Source organism: Antechinus flavipes, chromosome 6 (genome assembly GCF_016432865.1).
Source record: "Antechinus flavipes isolate AdamAnt ecotype Samford, QLD, Australia chromosome 6, AdamAnt_v2, whole genome shotgun sequence".
NCBI lineage: Eukaryota > Metazoa > Chordata > Mammalia > Dasyuromorphia > Dasyuridae > Antechinus > Antechinus flavipes.
The window spans coordinates 262,935,285-262,955,711 of NC_067403.1; the positions used below are offsets into that span (position 1 = coordinate 262,935,285).

Below are 20,427 nucleotides of genomic sequence, written 5' to 3' on the forward strand. Positions count from 1 at the left end.
CTAATTTCGAAAAAGAGGGAAGAGAACAGAGACTACAAACCAGAGACCAGTGAGTTTGGCTAGGATTTCTGAGAGAACTTTAGGACAGATTATTAGATTATTAGAAAGATGGTTAGTGAAAAGGAAACAGAAACCAGAGTATGGATTAAAAAGAGATGAAGCCACCAACCTTGCCTTATTTCTTTTTCTTGTGTTTAGAGTAAACTTAGATTTCAGTCAAACTTTGAATAAGTCATCTCATGCCATTCTTGTAGAGAGAGTGGGAAAAAGTAAATGCTCATAAAACCACATGGATTTAAAGCTGGCAGAGTGATTGAAGGAGGAGTTAATTGTTCAATGTCATCGTGGCAGGAGATCTACAGTGGAGCATCCCAGGAACTGTGCTTGGCCCTGAGCCACTTCCCATCATCATCAGTGACTTGGACAAAGAGAGAGATGAAATTTTCATCAAGTCTGAAGATGACGCCAAGCTGGGAGGGCGGGCCATGGCTGACACAGGGTATATTTGTCCGGATTCTTGGGAATCCTGACAGGTTGGCCAGTCCCCTGGGCTGATCCCATAAGATGAAATTAAACCTGTCACTTGAGCACAAACCCCAACTCTACCAGAATAAGGTGGGGGAGTCATGGATAGGTATCAGGTGTTTTGAAAGGCTGGGGTGGGGTCTGTGTTGACCATGGAAGTCAGCTCCATAGAAGTCAGCAGGGATCATGTGGCTGCCAAAATTTTAATGCAGTCCTGGAATGCCTTCAGATGGGCAGAGCTTCCAGGGAGAGGGAAATGATTGCCCACTGTGCTCCCCCTAGGTCAGACCTCATCTAGACTAATGGGTTCATTTCTGGGCACAAAGGATTAAGAGGACATTGAGAGCCTGAAGGGCAACCAAGTCTTGAGTCCATGCCATATGAGACTGGATCAGTGGAGTGCTTCAATTGGGGAGGAGAATTTTCAAGGGGCACCTAAGAACTGTCTTCAAGTATCTACAGGGCTGTCACGTGGAGGAGAGATTAGTTTGGCCTCCAACAGCAGAGCCATGAGCAAGGAGAGTGGAGGAGCAAGGTGTAGAGAGGCACATTTAGGCTTGATGTCTGGAAAAGCTTCCTAACTAGTTGCAGGGTACAAAATAAACCCACATAAGTCATCAGCATTCTTATACATCACTAACAAAACCCAACAGACTTACAAAGAGAAATTCCATTTAAAGTAACTACTGATTGTATAAAATATTTAGGAATCTTTCTGCCAAGGGAAAATCAGAAACTTTATGAGCAAAACTACAAAACACTTTCCACACAATTTAAATCTGAGCTAACCAATAGGAAAAATATTAAATGCTCTTGGATTGGGTGAGCAAATATAATAAAGATGACAATACTACCTAAACTAATCTATTTATTTAGCACTATATCAATCAGACTCCCAAAAACTATTTTGATGACCTAGAAAATAACAACAAAGCTCATATGGGAAAAAAGGTCAAGAATTTCAAGGGAATTAATGAAAAAAAATCAAATGAAGATGGCCTAGCTGTACCAGATCTAAAATGATATTATAAAGCAGCAGTTACTAAAACTAAAAAAAAGTTATCTGGTATTGACTAAGAAATAGACTAGTTGATCAATAGAATAGGTTAGGTTCAAAGAACAAAACAGCCAATAACTTTAATAATCTAGTGTTTGACAAACCCAAAGACCCCAGTTTTTGGGATAAGAACACATTATTTGACAAAAATTGCTGGGAAAATTGGAAATTAGTATGGCAGAAACTAGGCATTAACCCACACTTAACACCGTACACCAAGATAAGGTCAAAATGGGTTCATGACCTAGGCATAAAGAATGAGATTATAAGTAACTTGGAAGAGCATAGGATAGTTTACCTCTCAGACCTGTGGAAGAGCGTGGAATTTATGACCAAAGAAGAACTAGAGATCACTATTGACCACAAAATAGAAAATTTTGATTACAGCAAATTGAAAAGGTTTTGTACAAACAAAACAAATGCAGACAAGATTAGAAGGGAAACAATAAACTGGGAAAACATTTTTACAGTCAAAGGTTCTGATAAAGGCCTCATTTCCAAAATATATAGAGAATTGACTCTAATTTAAAGAAATCAAACCATTCTCCAATTGATAAATGGTCAAAGGATATGAACAGACAATTCTCAGACGAAGAAATTAAAACCATTTATAGACATATGAAAATAGGCTCCAAATCATTATTAATCAGAGAAATGCAAATTAAGACAACTCTGAGATACCACTACACACCTGTCAGATTGGCTAGAATGACAAGGAAAGATAATGCGGAATGTTGGAGGGGATGTGGGAAAACTGGGACACTGATGCATTGTGGGGAATTGTGAACACATCCAGCCATTCTGGAGAACAATTTGGAACTATGCTCAAAAAGTTATCAAACTGTGCATACCCTTTGATCCAATAGTGTTCTACTGGGCTTATACCCCAAAGAGATACTAAAGAAGTATGTGCCAGAATGTTTGTGGCAGTGGCTAGAAGCTGGAAAATGAATGGATGCCCATCAATTGGAGAATGGTTGAGTAAATTGTGGTATATGAACATTATGGAATATTATTGTTCTGTAAGGAATGACCAGCAGATGAATACAGAGAGAACTGGTGAGTCTTACATGAACTGATGCTAAGTGAAATGAGCAGAACCAGGAGATTATATACCTCAACAACGATACTGTTTGAGGATGTATTCTGATGGAAGTGGATCTCTTTGATAAAGAGAGCTAATTCAGTCTCAATTGATCAAGGATGGACAGAAGCAGCTACACCCAAAGAAAGAACACTGGGAAATGAATATAAACTGCTTGCATCTTTGTTTTTCTTCTTGGGTTATTTTTACCTTCTGAATCCAATTCTCCCTGTGCAACAAGAGAACTGTTCTGTTCTGCATACGTATATTGTATCTAGGATATACTGTAACCTATTTAACATGTAAAGGACTGCTTGCCATCTGGGGGATGGGGTGGAGAGAGGGAGGGGAAAAATCGGAACAGAAGTAAGTGCAAGGGCTAATGCTGTAAAAAATTACCAGCATGGGTTCTGTCAATAAAAAGTTATTAAAAAAAAAAAAAGAAAAGCTTCCTAACTGAAAGCTGTTCTCCCCCAAAATGTCCTTCCTTTAGAAGTGGTGGGTCCCTTTGCCTCAAGGTCCCAAGCAGAAGATGGATGGCCATTTGGCTGGTATCTTCTAAGGAGGGAGTCCTTTGGGAAGGGATGGAACCAGAGGACACTAGGATCTCCTCCAATTCTCAAAGTCTGTAATCGTGCAATCGTCCTTAAGTCCTTAAGTTCACTGGGGACTGAATGGTCCTGCAGATGGAGTATGGCCAAAGCCTAAAGACCACCATCCCTCAGGCTGTGCCCCTTAATGCTGCTTTTAATCCATTTCTGGAGCGTGGAAGCATGCACTACAGGGTTATCCTAGAAAGGGTCATCCCAGGGGCTAGTCCTGGGCACCGGCTTCTGAACATTCAGGAAGTGGCGAGTTGTAGGAAGCAGTAGGGGTGGAATAAGGAAGGCCACCTCTGACACAGGCTGAAGGCCCTTTGCCTCCTGAAGTTTCTTCTTCTGTAAAATGAGCCATTCATCTCTGAACCTCCTCCCTCCCAGGGCTGTTGTCAAGTCCCAATCGATTCGAGTACTATACGCCAACCTCGTTTACTAACCAGTGACTATGCTTTAGACAAAGTGAATGGGCAAGCTGGGCTAGGGAGTGGGCCTGCCTTGGCCAGAGCTTCACAAAGAGTGAAGGGAGAATCTTGGAGGCCACAGAGGACAGCAGAACCTTCCTGCTCTAGGGGAAGGCTCATGGAAGACCTGTGGAATACTCGGGAGCCATAGAGCAGAGGGTAGTACAGGCCAGGACCATGGACAAGAGCCTGGGATCCCATTCCAGAAGAAGAGCAAGTTGCTTCTTAGGAGAGGGATGGACATCGAAGTTGATTGATTTATTTAGATTTATTTAATTAGATGCTGGTTTGACCATTTCACCAAAGATGGGGCCCAAGGATGATGTTCTTTATGGGGTCTAAGATTTCCCTGATTGCCATATCACACTGGGGAATCAAAGTGAGTTTGTGGTCTCCTGAGATCACCAGTTTTTGGTTTTGTTTTTTTGTGTTTTTTTGCTTAGGCAATTGAGATTAAGTGATTTGCCCTGGGTCAGACAGCCGGGAAGTGTTAAGTGTCTGAGACCAGACTTGAACCCAGGTCCTCCTGACTTGAGGGCTGGTGCTCTATTCATTGCGCTACCTAGCTGCCCCAATCATTAGATCTTTTTAGATGAATTAGGGTCTAACTATGTCTTCCCTATTTTATACTTATTAAATCTATGTAGGAGCCACTTATGTTTCATTCTCTCTCTGGCTGTACTTTTGACTTTCTCGCCTGAACAAGAACCCTTAATCCCGTCCACAGCCCCAGCTTTCCAGCTCCTTTTAGAATATAAGCTCCCTGGGAGCAGGAGCTGTCAGACTTTTTTTTGGCTTACATTTACCTCTCCACTTAGCACAGTGCTTGGAACACTGTAGTATCCACTAAATGCTTCTCACCTACCTATTCCTTAATTTATGCTTTTTTTCCTATTAAGTCGAAATGTCCTAGCCTATCAAGAGCATTTTGAATTCTCACTGCCACCTAGTGTGGTGGGTCTCCTTCCCAGATGGTGTCCCCTGAAAATTCAACAAGCCTTTCTGGAAATCACTGAGAAAATGGGCTGAACCTGAAGCCTCGGGGCACCCCTCTGGAGGCCTGCGTTCAAGTTCCCACGGAAGCAGTAATGTCACTCCTTGGATGTGGCCATCTGCCCCGGTTCTGAATCCCTCTGCCCCGGTTCTGAATCCATCTGTCCGTGCTTTCCCTCAGCCCCTTCTTCCACAAAGTCGCTCGAATACCTGACCGAAGCCTCAGTAATGTCTCCAGCCGCCCCGACCTCTAGTTTAGGAATCTTGTCAGCAATAAAATGGGCGGGCAGGGCAGGTGCTCTCCCCGGGGGCCAGGTCAGTGCTTGTTGATCCTGACTTTCCATGGGCTGGCCAGGATTGACTCCTGAAGGCCTGGAGCGGAACTATCAGAGATCAAGGTCTCCAGCCTGGCCCTCCCGGATAGCGGTTGTTGGGGTGGACAGAAGGAAAAGTGATGGGGTCGGGGGAGGGAGGACCTCCCAGGCTGAGGGGAAGTCCTAGATCTTTCTCTATGTTCTACTTCTCTCCCCAGCATCCCCCTCCCTTCAGCTCAGCCTGGGCCCCAGACTTACTCCTCTGATAAGAGGTCCTGTAAGAGTTTATTTCGGTCTCGGAAGCAGCCTAGAGAATGCATGCTGTCCAGGACGTCGGGGTCGATGTCCTCCAGGGATGGCAGGGATCGGATCTGCACCTTTCGGGGGATGGGCTGCTCTGGCTCCGGCTCATTCTTGCCCCCTCTGTGGACAGATAGCGCAGTCCATTCACCAAGAGCCTTCCCCCACTTGGATTTCTCCCTCCCACAGAGTCAGCTGGGGAAAGGACAGGGAGGTGTGGAGAGGGGCCCTGACCTCTGGCCCGGACTGCCCTCACGCTTTTTAGACTTGGGCAAATTCTGCTGGTACCTATGCTAGGATGATAGATGTGGACCTAGGCGGGAGTGTCCTGGACTCAGGCTCAGACCCTCCCCATCCATGGGCACCCTGGAATCCTGGTCCCTAAAGCTGTCAGCCTTACTAGGTGCTTCCTGCCTTTCCTGCCTCCCTCCCACTCCCACAAGCTCCAGGCTTCATCACAGACACTGTCCCACCCAGGGCCTCGGCCCTGGGAGGGGGAGGTGGGAGGAGGTCAGGCTGGCCGGGGCTAGAAAGGCAGCTTGTGTCCCTGCAGCCCAGGAGAGACCCCAGGGCTTCCTTTCCCAGAGCCCCGAGGGCCCGGTTCCCTGGCCAGGCTCCCCAGCTGGACAGGTCCCTGCTCTCCTCCCACGCTTGCTAGCTCACACATCCTCCAGGCCACAGCCACAGTCAAGGAAGGAGATTAGTGGGGTTTCGAAGCTACTTACATATACCATATGTGTTTCTGAATGTGTTCTAGCTACAAGGAAAGAAAACAGGGAGTTAGTATGGCAGGAGAAGTGGGGCAGGTGGGGGCAGGAGGGAGGCTGCGGGTGGAAGGAGGCCCTCACCTGTGCTAAGGGGAAGAGGGCAAAGCACAGCCAGAGGCGACAGGCAGAGACGGGCTCAGAGACCTGATCTAGCTTCTCACTAGAAAGAGGAGAAAGCTGAGACCCCGAATGGGAAGCAAGAGTCGGGATGACTCTGTTCAGATTAACCCCCCCCATCCCCCAAATCCAGATGGGCAGAGCCTGTTAGACCTTTTAGGATCTGGGGAATGAAATCAGGGCCCAGAAGTATCTGGTGGCCCAGGGAGCTGAAGGGAACTGGGGAACCTCCTTTCTGCCCCATTCTTAGGACTCAAACATTGTCTTCTCACTGAGAGATGAGAGGGGTCAGCTGGGGCTGGGGGAGGGGGAGACAGTGGGTTCCACAGTGACTCCTGGAGGGAACAAAAGCAAATTGGCAACTAGGACAGAGCCAGTCAGCTACACTGTGCTGGGTGCTCTAGAACCTCGGTCTGGTCCATGGTTCCCTGGGGAGCCTCAGCTTGGTCCCAAGGTTGAAGTCACACTAAGGGGTGGAGGGAATTAAGCAATGTAATGTCAACGGCTTGAGAACAGAAATGATCTCATTCTTTGTTTTTGTAGCCCCAATGTCTGGCACACAATATAGTGCTCAGCACACAGTATGGTGCCCAGCAAACAGAATGAGCTTAATGAACACTCACTGATAAAGGAATAGAGGAATAAGTGGATGGATGGACCAGTGATTGAGAGAATGGATGAATAGATGGATGAGTGGATGGATGGACCAGTGGATGACAGGACGGATGGATGAGTAGATGGATGGGTCAATGAATGAGTGGATGGATGGATTGACAAGTGGATGGATGGGCCAGTAGATGAATGATGGATGGATGCATGAGTGAATAAATGGACCATTGATGAGTGGAGGGTTGGGCCAATGGATGAGTGGATGAGTGGATGGATGGATGGCTGGATAAGTAGATGGATGAGTGGATGGATGGGCCAACTGATGGATGGATGAGTGGATGGATGGGTCACTGGATGAATAGCTGGATGGATGGATTGACAAGTGAATGGATGGGCCAGAGGATAAATGATGGATGGATGAGTGAATGAATGGGCCAGTGGATGACTGGATGGATGAATGGATGGATGAGCCAATGGATAAGAGGATGGATAGATGGGTGGATGAGTAGAGTGATGGACCACTGGATGAATGGATAGATGGGCCAGTGGATGAGAGGATGAGTGAATGGAGAGCTTGATCCATATGTCCTGGCATGCAAAGTAACTGTGTCCCCCATTTCCCTCACACTCCATATGTAGACTGAGAACTGATCAGAGAATATGTACTGGTCAAAGGGCCCAGCCACCAGGCACCAGGAAGGGACCTTGCTGACTCTGAAGGAGGGACAAGAAGAGCACTGACTTCCCATCCTGAGCCCAGAACCCAGGGCTGACTGTGGGGGACTGACTGCAGCCTGAGCTGCCGAAAGGGCTGCTTCCTCACTCTATGAATCTTCTATGGATTCCAGTGAACTGGGGCGGGAGGGAGGTCCAAGACAGGCCCTCCAGTGACCGGCAGCGGCCCGAGCCCCCTAAGCTAGACCCTATGTGAGCCCACTGAGGAGCTAGAGGAGACACCTTGGAGATGTGAGCCGACCGTGGATGAACCTCTACTTGGTGGCAGCTGTTGCTGCGGCTCGGGCAGGGCCATAGGAGCCCTTTCGGACCCTTCCCTCTTCTTCCCCCAGGGAGTGAGGTCAGCAGGTGTAAAGACTATGCCCAGGGCAGTGGCAACATCTCAGGGGTGTTAAGGGACAGAAGGGGGCGGCGAGAAAGGAGCAGCTACGGGAAGGAAACGCCCCAGGACGCATCCTCGGGGCAGAAAGGAAACGCCCATTTAAGCCTTCTCTGACCTGGACTCTGAGGGACGGCCGGGGCGGGTCTGCCCCGACCACGTGGGACAGAGCGGATGGGGGAAGAGGCTCCCCCCGCCACGCTAGGCAAAGCTACCTTCAAAGCTGACTCAGCGGCCCCGCCAGGGCTGAAAGGACCGAGGGCCGCTTCTTGCAGCCTCGCACTGACTCGGGCTGGGGACGGTCCTGCCTGCCTCTAGCACAAACGTTACTGGGGCCCCAGTGGCTGCTGGGAGGAAAAGGCAGCAGAGGGAGAAAGGGGGGATGGGGGTGTGGCCTTAGGGGGAGGATGCTCCGGGCCTCTGCCCTGCCCACTGGAGTTCTGCCCCATTCTTCCCTCATCCCTGGTCACCATGGCCCACGCACACGCAGCGCGCCCACAGGCACAGCGTACTCACAGGCTCCACCCCAACCCGCACGTGCGGTCGTGTACAGGTGTGCACACTTACACACACCCAGAAAGCCCCTATGCACACACGGCTCTCACAGAGGCACACCCGCGTGCACACGCACGACATAGGCTCGCATCCGTGCGCACACACATGATGAGGTTCACACCCGCGTGCACACACACAACACAGGCTCACACCCATGTGCACGCGCACGACAGGTTCACACCCACGTGCACACACATGTCACAGGCTCACACCCACGTGCACACACATGACAAGGTTCACACCCATGTGCACACACATGTCACAGGCTCAACCCACATGCACATACATGACAGACTCACACCCATGTGCACACACATGACAGGCTCACACCCATGCGCACGCGCATGACAGGCTCACACCCGCGTGCACACACACAACACAGGCTCACACCCATGTGCACGCGCACGACAGGTTCACACCCATGTGCACACGCATGTCACAGGCTCACACCCGCGTGCACACACAGGACAGGCTCACACCCACATGCACACACATGACAGGCTCACACCCATGCACACGCGCATGACAGGCTCACACCCGCGTGCACACACAGGGCACAGGCTCACACCATGTGCACACACACGACAGGTTCACACCCATGTGCACACAGGGCCGGTGGGTCTTCACTTCCCCTTCAGAGGCCGGGAAGGAAAGGCGAGGGAACGGCACGGGTTGGGGAGGGGGGGTGGAGGAGCCTCCCGGAGGCCGGGCTTCCCCAGGTCCCTGGGTCCGGCCCTCTCACCGTCAGCCTCTTGGAGGCGTCCACTTCGATCATGCCCCGGAGCAGGTTCTGACAGTCGGGGGGGATGAAGTGCGGCATGTGGAACACCCCTCGCTTCACCTTCTCCAGGAGCTGCCGCAGGTTGTCGTCGTCGAAAGGGAGCGCCCCCTGCAGGCGGGGTACGGCGGGGCGGGGCGGGTGGAGGGGGAGGAAGAGAAAGGCTGCGTGAAGGGGATCTTCTGGGGCAGGGCTCCCCCAAGGGTCTCCCCCCTCCCCCCTGCCCGCCCCTGGCTCCGAAGGCCTGCTAGGAAGGGAGAGAAGAAGGGGAGGGGCCAAGGCTGGTTTTCCCAGAAGGAGCCAGGAGGGAAGGAGGAGACGCTTGGTCTCGGGGGAGACAAGCCGGCAGGGCCTCCTTTGCTCTCAGCTCCTTGGGCCCGGGGCCAGCAGCACCACGGACAGCTCCGACCACCGGGGAACCCCTTGGGAGAGGACGCCCAGCCTGGCAGGGGGCCCGGGGCAGGGAGATACTCACCACCAACAGGGCGAACAGAATGACCCCGCAGCTCCACACGTCTGCTTTCCTGCCGTCGTACTTCTCGCCCTGGGGGACAATGCAGAGCTGGGGTTCGAGGCTGGCCAACGGCAGGCATCCAGGGGGCCCGAGGGGCGTCCTGGCCCGGACGGACATGGCCGGGAGCGCGCTGGCTAAGGCGGGAGGGGGGGCAGTTCCCGACCGCACCCCCAGGGAAGCCCCCCCCCCACCTCGCCCCCCGGAGATCTGGGTCAGGGCTGCTAGAGAGGGTGAGGAGAGGCGGGCGCACTTACCCGGATCACCTCGGGGCAGGCGTAATGAGGTGACCTGGAAGCAAAAGGGACACCGTCAGGCACCGGGGACAGGGCATTCCGGCCCTCTCCCACCCTCCCCCAGCCTCTGCTCCCCAGCACCGGGGCAGGGAGGTTCCGGTCGTCCCCAGACGCCTCCAGCCAGCAGCAAACTGAAAGCTCTCTGGCCTCCAAAGCCCTTCCCAGCCCCCCCCCCTTTCACCCTGCCCAGGTTCTCCTTGCCCAATGCTCCCTGCCTGGACGCTCTCTCTCTAGTGCTCCCTGCCTGGATGCTCTCTCTCCAGTGCTCCCTGCCTGGCATTCCCTGCCCAGTGCTCCCTGCCTGAACACTCTCCTAATGCTCCCTGTCTGGACTCTCCCTGCCCAGGCTCTCCTTGCCCAGTGCTCCCTGCCTGGACGCTCTCTCTCTCCAGTGCTCTCTTCCTGGATGCTCTCTCTCCAATGCTCCCTGTCTGGACTCTCCCTGCCCAGGCTCTCCTTGCCCAGTGTTCCCTGCCTGGACGCTCTCTCTCTCCAGTGCTCCCTGCCTGGATGCTCTCTCTCCAGTGCTCCCTGCCTGGAATTCCCTGCCCAGTGCTCCCTACCTGGATGATCTCTCTCCAGTGCTCATCGCCTGGCATTCCCTGCCCAGTGCTCCCTGCCTGGATGCTCTCTCTCCAGTGCTCCCTGCCTGGACCCTCCCTGCCCGGTGCTTCCTGCCCAGGTGCTTCCCACAGACTTTCTTCCAAACTGACATCCAATCATGAGCGATTGCTCCTTGAATTAAAGGCCATTAAGCTGTCTCTGATTATGCTCTGCTCCATCGGGCTCCACGAGGCCCCTCATCCCGCTCTGCTGCCCTCTGAGTAGATTCTAGGCTAGACCTGCCTGGCCCGCCCGACCCGCCTGGCTCACTGCTGCTGTCCCTGCTTGCTCGTCTTGTGCTAAGCTCTTGCTCGGATTCCGGAACTGGGGGTTCTGGGAGTCAAGGTCAAGTTCGTTGCCCCCCACTTGCTGTCCTGGTGCCTCTGTGAGGAAGGCCAGGGAGAGAATCCTTCATCCCCCTCAGACTCCCCTTCTTTGGCTCATTTGCGCTTCCTTCTCTAGGGCCTCCCCTGACCCCCGGGGCCCCTGTTCCAGGGTATCTTCCCACCCCCGGTCACTATAGGACAGCTGCCCTTTCTGCATCATAGGGGAGAAGGACCTATGAGCTGGGAAGTCATGGAACAGTTTCTGCTGCTTCCTTCACCAGAGAAATCTGAATTATTGCAGTGTTAAAAGATAACCATCACCCGCCCATTCAGTGCTACATTATCCGACTCTGCGTGCGTTCTAGGCTTCTCGGGGGTCCGAACGTTCCCTGTGGCCTTTGGGCGCATCTGCAGCTGCCGAAAACTCCCCCCAGTCCCCACCCACTTCCTTCCGCAGCCCGTGCTATCAGAGGCTCGGGGGAACGTCTGCCTGCGGAGGCGACAGTGCTCGAGCCCTCCCGGCAGAAGGGAGCTTAGGGGGCACAGGGGTTGGCGCGCCCATTGCTCAGGCCAGGGCCTGGCACACAGTCGGTGGTTAATCAATGCTTATCAATTGGCTGACTGGCCCATAATTTGCAGAAGTCATTCTCTTTTAGAGAAGTGGGATGACATTTCAGAAGAAGTTCGCCCAGCTTTTCCTCCGGCGGCCCCGGTCCCCCCGCCTCTCCCCCCCCCCCATTGCCCAAGAGTCGGGAGCTCTCCTTGGTAGCTGCCTTCAGCCCCCTAAGTGTGACTGGGGATGGCAGTGCCCAGTACTGGCCAGGAGGTGGCGCCAGGACCCAGCGGCTGCGAGGCTGGGTCCGGGCAGGCTCCGGGCGGGACCCCCGGCTGCTGGGGACCCCCTGGGGTGCGGGGGGCTGGGGAGGCCGGCCAGGAAACCGGCACCACTCACCCGCAGCTGGTTTCTAATAAGCTGTCCCCAACCTGCAGTGACGCCATCCCGAAGTCCGCTATTCGGATGTTGTTCCTCTCGTCCAGCAGAAGGTTTTCGGGTTTCAGGTCCCTGTGGCTGCGGGGAGGGAGAGTGGAGGGGCGATTTTGGGGGCCTCCCACGGCCCAGAGACCCTCAGGGGAGACTGAGGCAAAGGGGCCCGGCTCGGTCTGGAGCAGGGGCCCCCGGGAGGGCAAGAGTCTGACACTGCCCCCGATGGGACCTGGAAGGCCGATGGGACTGACCCCTCCTGCCAGGAAACTGAGAAATGGACTCTGAGGTCACCAGCTAGGGAGATCCGAGGGCTGGAGCCAAACTCTTACTGACTGAGGCCGGTTCTGCGTGGGAACAAGTGGCGGGGGCTGAGGAAAGGGAAGCAGGGGGACAGAGCCCCGGACCCGGGAGGGCACCAGGGGGAGAAGGCCCTCCGTGCGGGTGAGGCGGCAGCTCGGGCTTGGCAGAGGCCCTCCTGGCCCCTTCAGCCCTTGGGCACCTGGGCGGATGCACAGGCAGCCGGGAAGCTGAGTGGTCCGAGAAGGGGCTCCTCTGAGCTGTGGGCAGCAGAGCGAGGCAGGGGACCTGGGACCTCAGAGACGCCAACCGGGGTGGGCTGCTCCCCTCTCCCTCCCTCCCCCCCATCTTTGATCACAGATTGTCACTGGGACAGCTGCTGCCCCAAGCTTGATCAGGTTAGCCCGGTCCGAGTACAGCTCTTTTGTCTCAGGGATCTGCTTCCTGAGAGTGTGTGGGAGGTTTATCTGATTCCTCCTCCTGCCCCAGAACCCCCCAGGGCCCACTCCCCACCGTACAGAGACGTGGAGAACCACACACAGATGGGGGCCAATGGCAACCCAGACTGGTGATGTCACAGCCAGCCAATCAGAAGTCTCCTGGCTGGCCAGGGGCTGCCTCCTTCTTTCCCTTAGAGCAACCAGTCCTCTCTGGCTGAGGGGGTGGGGGGGGCTCGGGAGCTCCCCTCCCATCCCTCACAAGAACATCCTATTTCCTTTTCCAGGACCGGCCCTTGTCTTCCTGGGAAGGGCCGGCGTGGCCAGGCCTGCTGATCAGCCTCCCCTGTGCCCACCGGCTGGCAGGCTCCCCACAACTGCTGCCCCCATTCCCAACTGCCAATAGTTGATGGAAAGGGATGAACCTGGCTCATAGCGGCTCCGGAGGCAGGCCTGCCCCTGGTGCCCTTTGGGGGAGTCACTGGGGGGCGGCCAGGTGCAGGCTGCCTGCGTCAGAGAACGGGGACACCGTGGCCCCTGGAAAGCTCTGGCAGCCGCGTCGGCGCCTTCTGGGCGGGCACCAAAGGAAGCCCTCGACCCGGCTCCCTGGGCCTCAGGGGCTTCGAAGAAAGCCCTGGAGAAAGTGCCGGGTCCCAGCGGGAGCTGAGGGGGAGGCAGGGGCCGGAGCAGAGGGGGCGGGGAGGAGGGAGGGAGGGGGAGAACGACGGGACTGGGGCACAACGGGGCAGGTCTCGGCATCCCGGGGGAGCCCGCCCTCAGCCCGCCCTCAGCCCGCCACACTCACCATATCGAGTGGCTGTGGCAGAAGTCAAGAGCAGAGATGATTTGTCGGAAGAACTTGCGGGCCTCCTTGGGGGTCAGCCTCCCCTTTTTCACCAGATAGTCGAAGAGCTCACCACCCGACACATGTTCTAGCACCAAGTATCTTGTGGGGAAGATGCCAGCTCCCATTTAGTGGTCACCCCGCCAACACGTTCCACCCGCATCCCCTGCCTCCAGATCCCCCAGGGACTGCCTGTTCTGCCGGCCTGCCAGCCCCCCACCCCGGGAGGGGCTCCTGGCCCCCTGAGGTGCTCCCCACCCACTGGGTCTGCAGGGTGCTGAGGGCTCAGGCTCTGCCGATCCTTAGGCCTCTGTGCCCCCAGGGCTGGCAGCAGCAGGGCTCTGAGCCGTCTGGGCTGCTCCCCTTCTCCAGGAGGACACCTGGCATCCCAGCCTGGCAGAGCATTGCCGCCTCTGTGGCCTTGCCAGCTCCCCCGAGGCTCCCTTCAGGGGCTCAAAGCAAAGAGGGTAAGAGAGGCTGGTTCTGCCCCCAGCGCAGCTACGGCTGCTGAACCTTCCACCCTCGGCACCCCAGCCTGTGGCTAGAAGCTCCCGGGTCTGGAGGCAGCCTCAGCCCTGGTGGGTAGGGATGGGGTCCCGGCTGCCCCTCCTCAGCCCAAAGGGAGGGATTTAAAGTCCTGCCCCTGCTCCCAGCCCTCAGACATCCTTCCTGGGCTTCTCCAGTCCTGGGGGACTCTGGGAGCATCTGGGGCAGGGTCTGGTCCCGGAGCGAGGATGGGCTGCCAACGGCAGGTGTCCCTCCGCTTCCTTTGGCGTCCAGAACCCCAGACCCCGGCCCTTCCCTTCTTCCCACACCCTGACTATGTGCTTGCCCCCTCCCCCCGGGCCTAGGCCCAGGCGGCCAGCTCTGGTCATTCTCCATCGATTAGACCCTCTGAACCAGCCCTGAGCCTGGCTGCTCCATTATGCAAGAACTTGTTCTATTCTGAGGCTGGCCATGAATTTTTACGCCTGCATTTGGCACGAAGCCAAGAGCGCTGTCCATTGTTTGGCCCTGGGGGGGGCTGGGACCCCCCCAGCCCCTCCCCCCCCCCCCCCCCCCCGCTCTGACTACGGGGCTAGTGCCCTGCTCTCCTCCTGCTGCCCAGGTGATGGAGGGACCCGCATGGGAGGCTCTGGCCTGGGGCCTGAGAGACTTCCTCCTGGTGGTGCCAGGACCACCAGTGACCTGCTCCCAGGGGCAAGCCGCTGATCCCCACCCTGCCTTGCCTCTAGAACAATGGGCCAGGGGCCAAAGGCATAATGGGGTCCCGGCCTCAGCCCAAAAGGAGGGATTTAAAGTCATGCCCCGGCTCCCAGCATGAGCAGGGACCGGAAGCAGAGGCCAGGAGAAGCGAGCTCTGGGAGCTCTCCCTGGTTCTCCGTGCTAGCCTTCCCATGTTCAGGGGGAATCTGGGGAATGGGCAGAGCTGGTCAGCAACTGGGAGACCAAGCCAGCACAGCAAGGGTCCTTGGGACCCATCCTGGCGCTGAGCTAAGGACCCAGGTAAAGGACTAAGGACCCAGGTAAAGGACTAAGGACCCAGGTGATGGACTAAGGACGCAGATGAAGGACTAAGGACCCAGATGAAGGACTAAGGACCCAGGTGAAGGACTAAAGACCCAGGTGATGGACTAAGTCACCTGCCCTTCCGACTCTTCCCCCTCCTCAAGGAAAGCCTCACCCAGCCCCACCCCACTCCTCCTGCCCCAGCTCCTGGACCCAGTAATACCTACAAATATTTTTTATTTTCATAAACGTCGTGCAGCTTTAAAACATGTGGGTGTTCTATGAGCTTCAGGATGGCTATCTCCCGCTCCACCTGGACAGAGGAGATAAATAGAGAAGGGGAAGCCCATTAGTACATCACAGCAGCACCCTCAGCCCCTTTCCTCCACCCTCTCAGCTTTCACTTGGGCTCATTCATTTACTCATCCATTCATTCATTTACACATTGGGGGGGGGTCCTTCCTTCCTTCCCTCCCTTTTTTTGCATCCTTACTCCCCTCCCTCATTCCCTTCTCATTCCTCCTTTGCTTCCTTCCCTCCATCCCTCCCTCCCTCCCTCCCTCTCTCCCTTTCCTTCCTCCCTCTCTTCCCCCTCCCTCCCTCCCTCCTTCCTTTCCTCTCTTCCTCTCTTCCTCTCATCCTTCCTTCCTTCCTTCCTTCCTTCCTTCCTTCCTTCCTTCCTTCCTTCCTTCCTTCCTTCCTTCCTTCCTTCCTTCCTTCCTTCCTTCCTTCCTTCCTTCCTTCCTTCCTTCCTTTCTATCTCCCTTCCTACACTTTACTGTGCTCAGCACCGAGTGGAGACAAGGATGAATGGGATCTGCTGCTCTGAAGCACAAGCTGACATGAAAGACTCCCAGACATGAGGAGGGGGGACTGTTCTGCAGGGGAGCTTAGCCCCCCCACCCCCATGCCAGCTCTGATCTCATCCTCGGATTGGGGAGGGGCTCACAAGGGACCACTAGGCCCAACTCCCTCTTTTTATAAAGGAGCAAGCCAGCGAACCCCCGAGGAGGCAGCATGCCTTCCCAACTCCCATAGCCAGGGAGCCCGTCAGCGGAGCATTAAGGAGTTTGCCCTGATATCCAAGTGGTCGGTAACGACCCACTGTGTCCTGCCCTGGACCTTGGGGACGAGCAGGAAGCAGCTCGTTCTCCTCTGAGAGGACAGCCTCTGGACCTTGAGCCCCACTCTCCTGGCTTCCCCCTCCTCAGGCTGAACCCATTGTGTCCTCGGGGGTCCTTCTGGGTCCTGAGCTTCAGATTCTCGTCCCGATCACGCAGTGCCGGTGGCTGAGGACAGAAGGGCTTGTGGCCCTGAGGAGATGCCCATCCAAGGGCCAGGGGGCAGACTGCTGGGGGGAGGGAGAGAGGCAGTCTGGCCAAAGAGGTAGTCGTGGGGACCTCTGACAGCGGAGGGAACGAGGCCAGCCTTCCTGCCGTTCAAGGCTCTTCCAGACAGGTCAGAGCCCTGCGCAGCGGCGGCTGGAGCTCAGGGAGAGGACAAAGCGTTCCTTGGCCCTCAGAGGCCTGGCGGGAGACCTTCCTTTTTAGCCAAGCTGTTCCCTTGAATTTAGGGGCTGCCAAGGGTCCTCTCGGACCCCCCCCCCGAGCTGCCCCAGGGCACCGCTGTCTGCCAGCTTTATCAGGGGAACAAAAACAACTGTAACCTTTAGGGAAACAGACCACACTCTCCCATAAGTTAGGCTAGGGCTTGAGCGAGACCCCAACAATTTGGCCCATCCAAGAATCCCACGTAAATCCCCATGCAGACCCCACACGGGCCTGCGTCGGGGGGCAACGTTCTGGCTGGTCTAAGAAAAAGTCCAGGACACACGGAGGAGAATTCGCCCAGTCTCAGCCTGCTGTTTCCAAAGAGCCCCTCGGGATCCTGGGAGCTAAGGCCAAAGACCCAGTTGTTTGGGAACAGTTCCTCGGCCCACTCCTCTGGCCCCGGGTGGGTGGGGGCGCCTGCAGTGGGTAGCCTGGGCTCGAGGCAGCTGTAACTCTCCCTCTTTGGGGTGTTCTTCTTCCCCGGCAGAGCTGGTGACTGAGGATGTCTGTGCCCAATGACTCGGCTTCCCGTGGGAACAGCCCCGTGGCCCCCGTGGCGGAATTGTTCCCTTAGCTCCACGGACACCGGGGACTCTGAGAATGCCGACGGGGACACCAGAAAGTTTCCCCAGGCCCCGGGGGTGGCGCAGCCTGCATCAGGCCTTGCCAGGGCTGTGGGTACTAGCAGCTGGCAGGGATGGGGCGGCCTGCTCAGCACAGACGGCTCCTGGCTTGGAAGGTGGGCGCTCCTCCCCTCGGCCTGGAGTCAGGGTGTAGAACAAGGACCTTGAAGAAGCGGTCTTGCAGCTGCTCACAGAGCCTCCAGTTGGGTTCAGGCCACAGCGGGAGCTAGCCCAGCAGGAGGGAGGAAGCCCCGGGCAGTCCAAGGCCAGACCACTGCCCGGCTCAAGGGCCGGCGGCCTGGGCCACAAACCCTCGTCTGGGACCTGCAGGACGCAGGGACTGCCCCCTTTCCTCTGCCCACCTGCCCCCCCCCTCACTGTGGACCTCAGGGTACAGTGGATGCTGTCCCAGACCGCTTGCAAGAGCTCATGGGACTTAGAAAGCCTGGGGGAGGGGGGCGGCCACAAGGGCCCAGAGTTAGAACTCCTGCTTTGCAGGTGAGAATAACAATCCCTGCCCCCTCTGCCCCTTCCCCCTTCCCCCTCCCCCGCCCCCCCCCTCGGAAGTTCTTGCCGCGGAGGGGCTCTGGAGCAGCTGGAGCTGCTCTTCTGGTCTGGTTCGCCTCCCGAGGAGCTGAGCCACAGCCCGGGGCCAGGAAGGGGCAGAACACGGGAGAGAAACAAGGGGCCAGAAACATCCCAGCGGCTCCCCTCCCTCCTCACAGCCAGGATCTAGCTTCATTGCGGACCTGGGGGGGGGGGCAGGGCTGGGCCGGGCCGGCCGGGGATTTCCCCCCCATCCGCAGCCGGACCACTCCCCTCCTCCGTCACTTCTTGGATGGGAGCCCCCGGCCTGGGGCTTCTGAACGGTGGGGGCGGGAAGGGGAGGGGGCCTCGCCTCCCGCCATGGGGGCCAGCTGGGCTGCGCCGCCCGCTCGCTCCCCCTTCCAAAAATAGGCCTCCATGAGGCAGGAGTGCTCCTGGGGGTGGGGGTGGGGAGCGCTGCGGGGAGAAAGTAGGCCAGGCCGCGTGGAACGGGCGCCAGAGGAGGCGGGCGGGCTGTGGGTGCAGAGCCCAGGAGGGCGCCCCCAGCTGGCAGCCCAGCGTCCCGGGCCCGCCAACCCCAGCCCCCCCACGGCCGTTTCTCTGCGGCCCGAGGCGGACAGAGGGATGGAGGGTGCCGGGGGCTCAGATGGGAAACGGGGGCCAACAGGGTGGAGGGATTTCCCGGGACTGCACAGCTAGTGCCCGAAGGCGGATTTGAACTCGGGCCCTGCGGCCGCCCTTACGTCTGAGTGCAGCCCCGCCCCTCCTACTAGTCCCCCTGGCCCGCACTCCCTCACAGGGAGCCCACTGTGTCCTGTTCACTCTCCGAGTCCCCGTCGCTCTGAGGATGCTCCACGGCCTTCCTGACCCCCGGCTCCTCCTCGGTCCCTTCATCCCCTGCTCTCCCTCTCTCACTGCCAGGGCTCCCACGCAGCCTCCCTGCTGCCAGCCCGTCTCCACCCCCAGAATTCCTTCACGACCCCCAGGATCAGCCCCCGACCACAGGGCTCCGCCTGGGCCCCCCGACCACTTCCCTCGGGGGTCTCATGAACTCCTGTGGATCGCCACTCCTCCCCCGTTTGTGCTGCCTCGAATCTGGCTCCCCACCGCTTCTCAGAGAGTCCGCGTCAGGACGCCCAGCGGCCCCTTCCCTCGGGTCCGAATGGAAGCTCGTCCTCTCCCCCGAGCCTTTCTCCCCTTTCTCTGCTTCAAGGGGCGGCCGCCCTCCCGCAGTCTCTGGGGCTCCCTATGGCCACCCCAACCTCCTCCGGTTCTAGGTTCTTGGATGCCTCGAACAGCCTCGGGGTCAGCAGGGGGCAGCCGGTCGCCGGCAGGGGCCACAGCCCGGCGGGGCAGGGGAGGCCTCCTGAAGGCCGAGCGAGGTGGGCACCGGGCAGCTGAGCACAGCCGTCTGCCCTCTCCCTCCATCCCAGAGCCAGAGGGCCTTGAAGGCCGGGGCCAGCCCCCCTTGGACCGGCCGGGTCCCTGCCCCGCCAGGAGCCCCCTGGAAAGTGGGCTGGGGGAGGGAAGGAGCCCAGGCAGAGCCGACGCTGGAGGATGCGGCTGACCCAAATCCCAGCGCTTAAGCTGCGGATCCCCCAGGAGAGGGCAGAGAGAAGCGCTTTCCTCGGCTCCCTCCACCCCCCGCTGCGGCTGGGGGGGGGTACCGACTGCTGCATTGCAGGCCTGAGATTTCTGGTTACGTGCAGCGTCCTGTGGGAGGGCGCAGGCCCCCAGAGACGGGGGTGCCCCGGGGAGCAGGGGGAGGGGCTGCCCACTGCTCCTCTGGGCACCCCTTGGACGGCCCCCCACCTGGGGGAGGGCTAGCTAGGGCTCCTTCTGCAAAGGGGATGGCAGTTTGGGGCACAGGACAGCGGCTGGTCCCCTCCCTCAGCCTCTGTTCCGTCCCAGGCCCTGGACCGGGCTCTCGGGGACTCCCAGGCCCAGACCTCAGGAGGTGGGCGGGGCCATTAATAGTGGCAGGTCAGGTGGGCAGCAGCGGCCAGCCCGGGTCCAGGACAGTTGGGGAGGCCCCTCCCTTTGGTATTAGGCCCCTCCTACCCGCTGGCCGGGCTCTGTCTGCGCTCAGACCTCTGGAGGGAGCTGGGGCGGCGCTCACTTAGGATGCCCCCGGGCAGTGTTCCTCAACACTCTGGTCCGCCCTCGCCAGGCGCTGTGACCTCCCTCCCATGAGTCCCTCATGTCCTCGATGACCCCAGCCCCGACATCCGGGCCTTTCTTCTCCAAATGAAACATCCTAATGTGTCCAGCCGAGTGACCCGCGGGACCCCTCCCGTCTCCAACCAACGCTGGCTCGCCTTTCTCAGTGGCCTCCCCCATTCGATCCAAGACGCAGTTATCAAGTGGGCCAGACGGGGCTGCGGGGGTACAAGCAAGACCCCAGGCGGCCAGCCCCCCACCGTGGGGGGCTTACACTCTACAGTGGCTGTGGGTGCAGGGAAGTGAAAGCAGAACAGCCCATGGGAATCTGGGGGCTGACTTCCTGCATCCCTCCTCTCCCTTCCCTTTCCTCTCTTTTCTCCTCCCTTCTTCCATTCCTTCAATTCTTTTCCTCCCTCCTTTTTTCTTTCCCTCCCTCCTTGCTCTCTTCTTCCTTCCCTCTCTCC

At 57.4% G+C, this 20,427-nt stretch overlaps 1 protein-coding gene across 15 annotated transcripts in view; it reads right to left on the minus strand.

Moving 5' to 3' along the window:
* The window catches only part of BRSK2 (BR serine/threonine kinase 2), a 135,748-nt gene that overhangs the window by 45,843 nt on the left and 69,478 nt on the right, over positions 1–20,427 (minus strand). For 14 of the 15 annotated variants that reach the window (XR_007948004.1, XM_051963861.1, XM_051963859.1 and 11 more), the window contains exons 3-10: positions 15,309–15,394; positions 13,534–13,674; positions 11,962–12,078; positions 10,042–10,075; positions 9,749–9,817; positions 9,238–9,384; positions 6,059–6,090; positions 5,292–5,456 (exon numbers count right to left, since the gene is read on the minus strand). Coding sequence is in view for 14 of the 15 variants with exons in the window: in XM_051963861.1 (XP_051819821.1) it covers positions 5,292–5,456; positions 6,059–6,090; positions 9,238–9,384; positions 9,749–9,817; positions 10,042–10,075; positions 11,962–12,078; positions 13,534–13,674; positions 15,309–15,394 (791 nt within the window). In the remaining variant the exon portion in view is untranslated. Of the gene's footprint in view, positions 1–5,291; positions 5,457–6,058; positions 6,091–9,237; positions 9,385–9,748; positions 9,818–10,041; positions 10,076–11,961; positions 12,079–13,533; positions 13,675–15,304; positions 15,395–20,427 lie in introns of all 15 variants that reach the window. The other variant, XM_051963868.1, reaches the window with a different exon arrangement.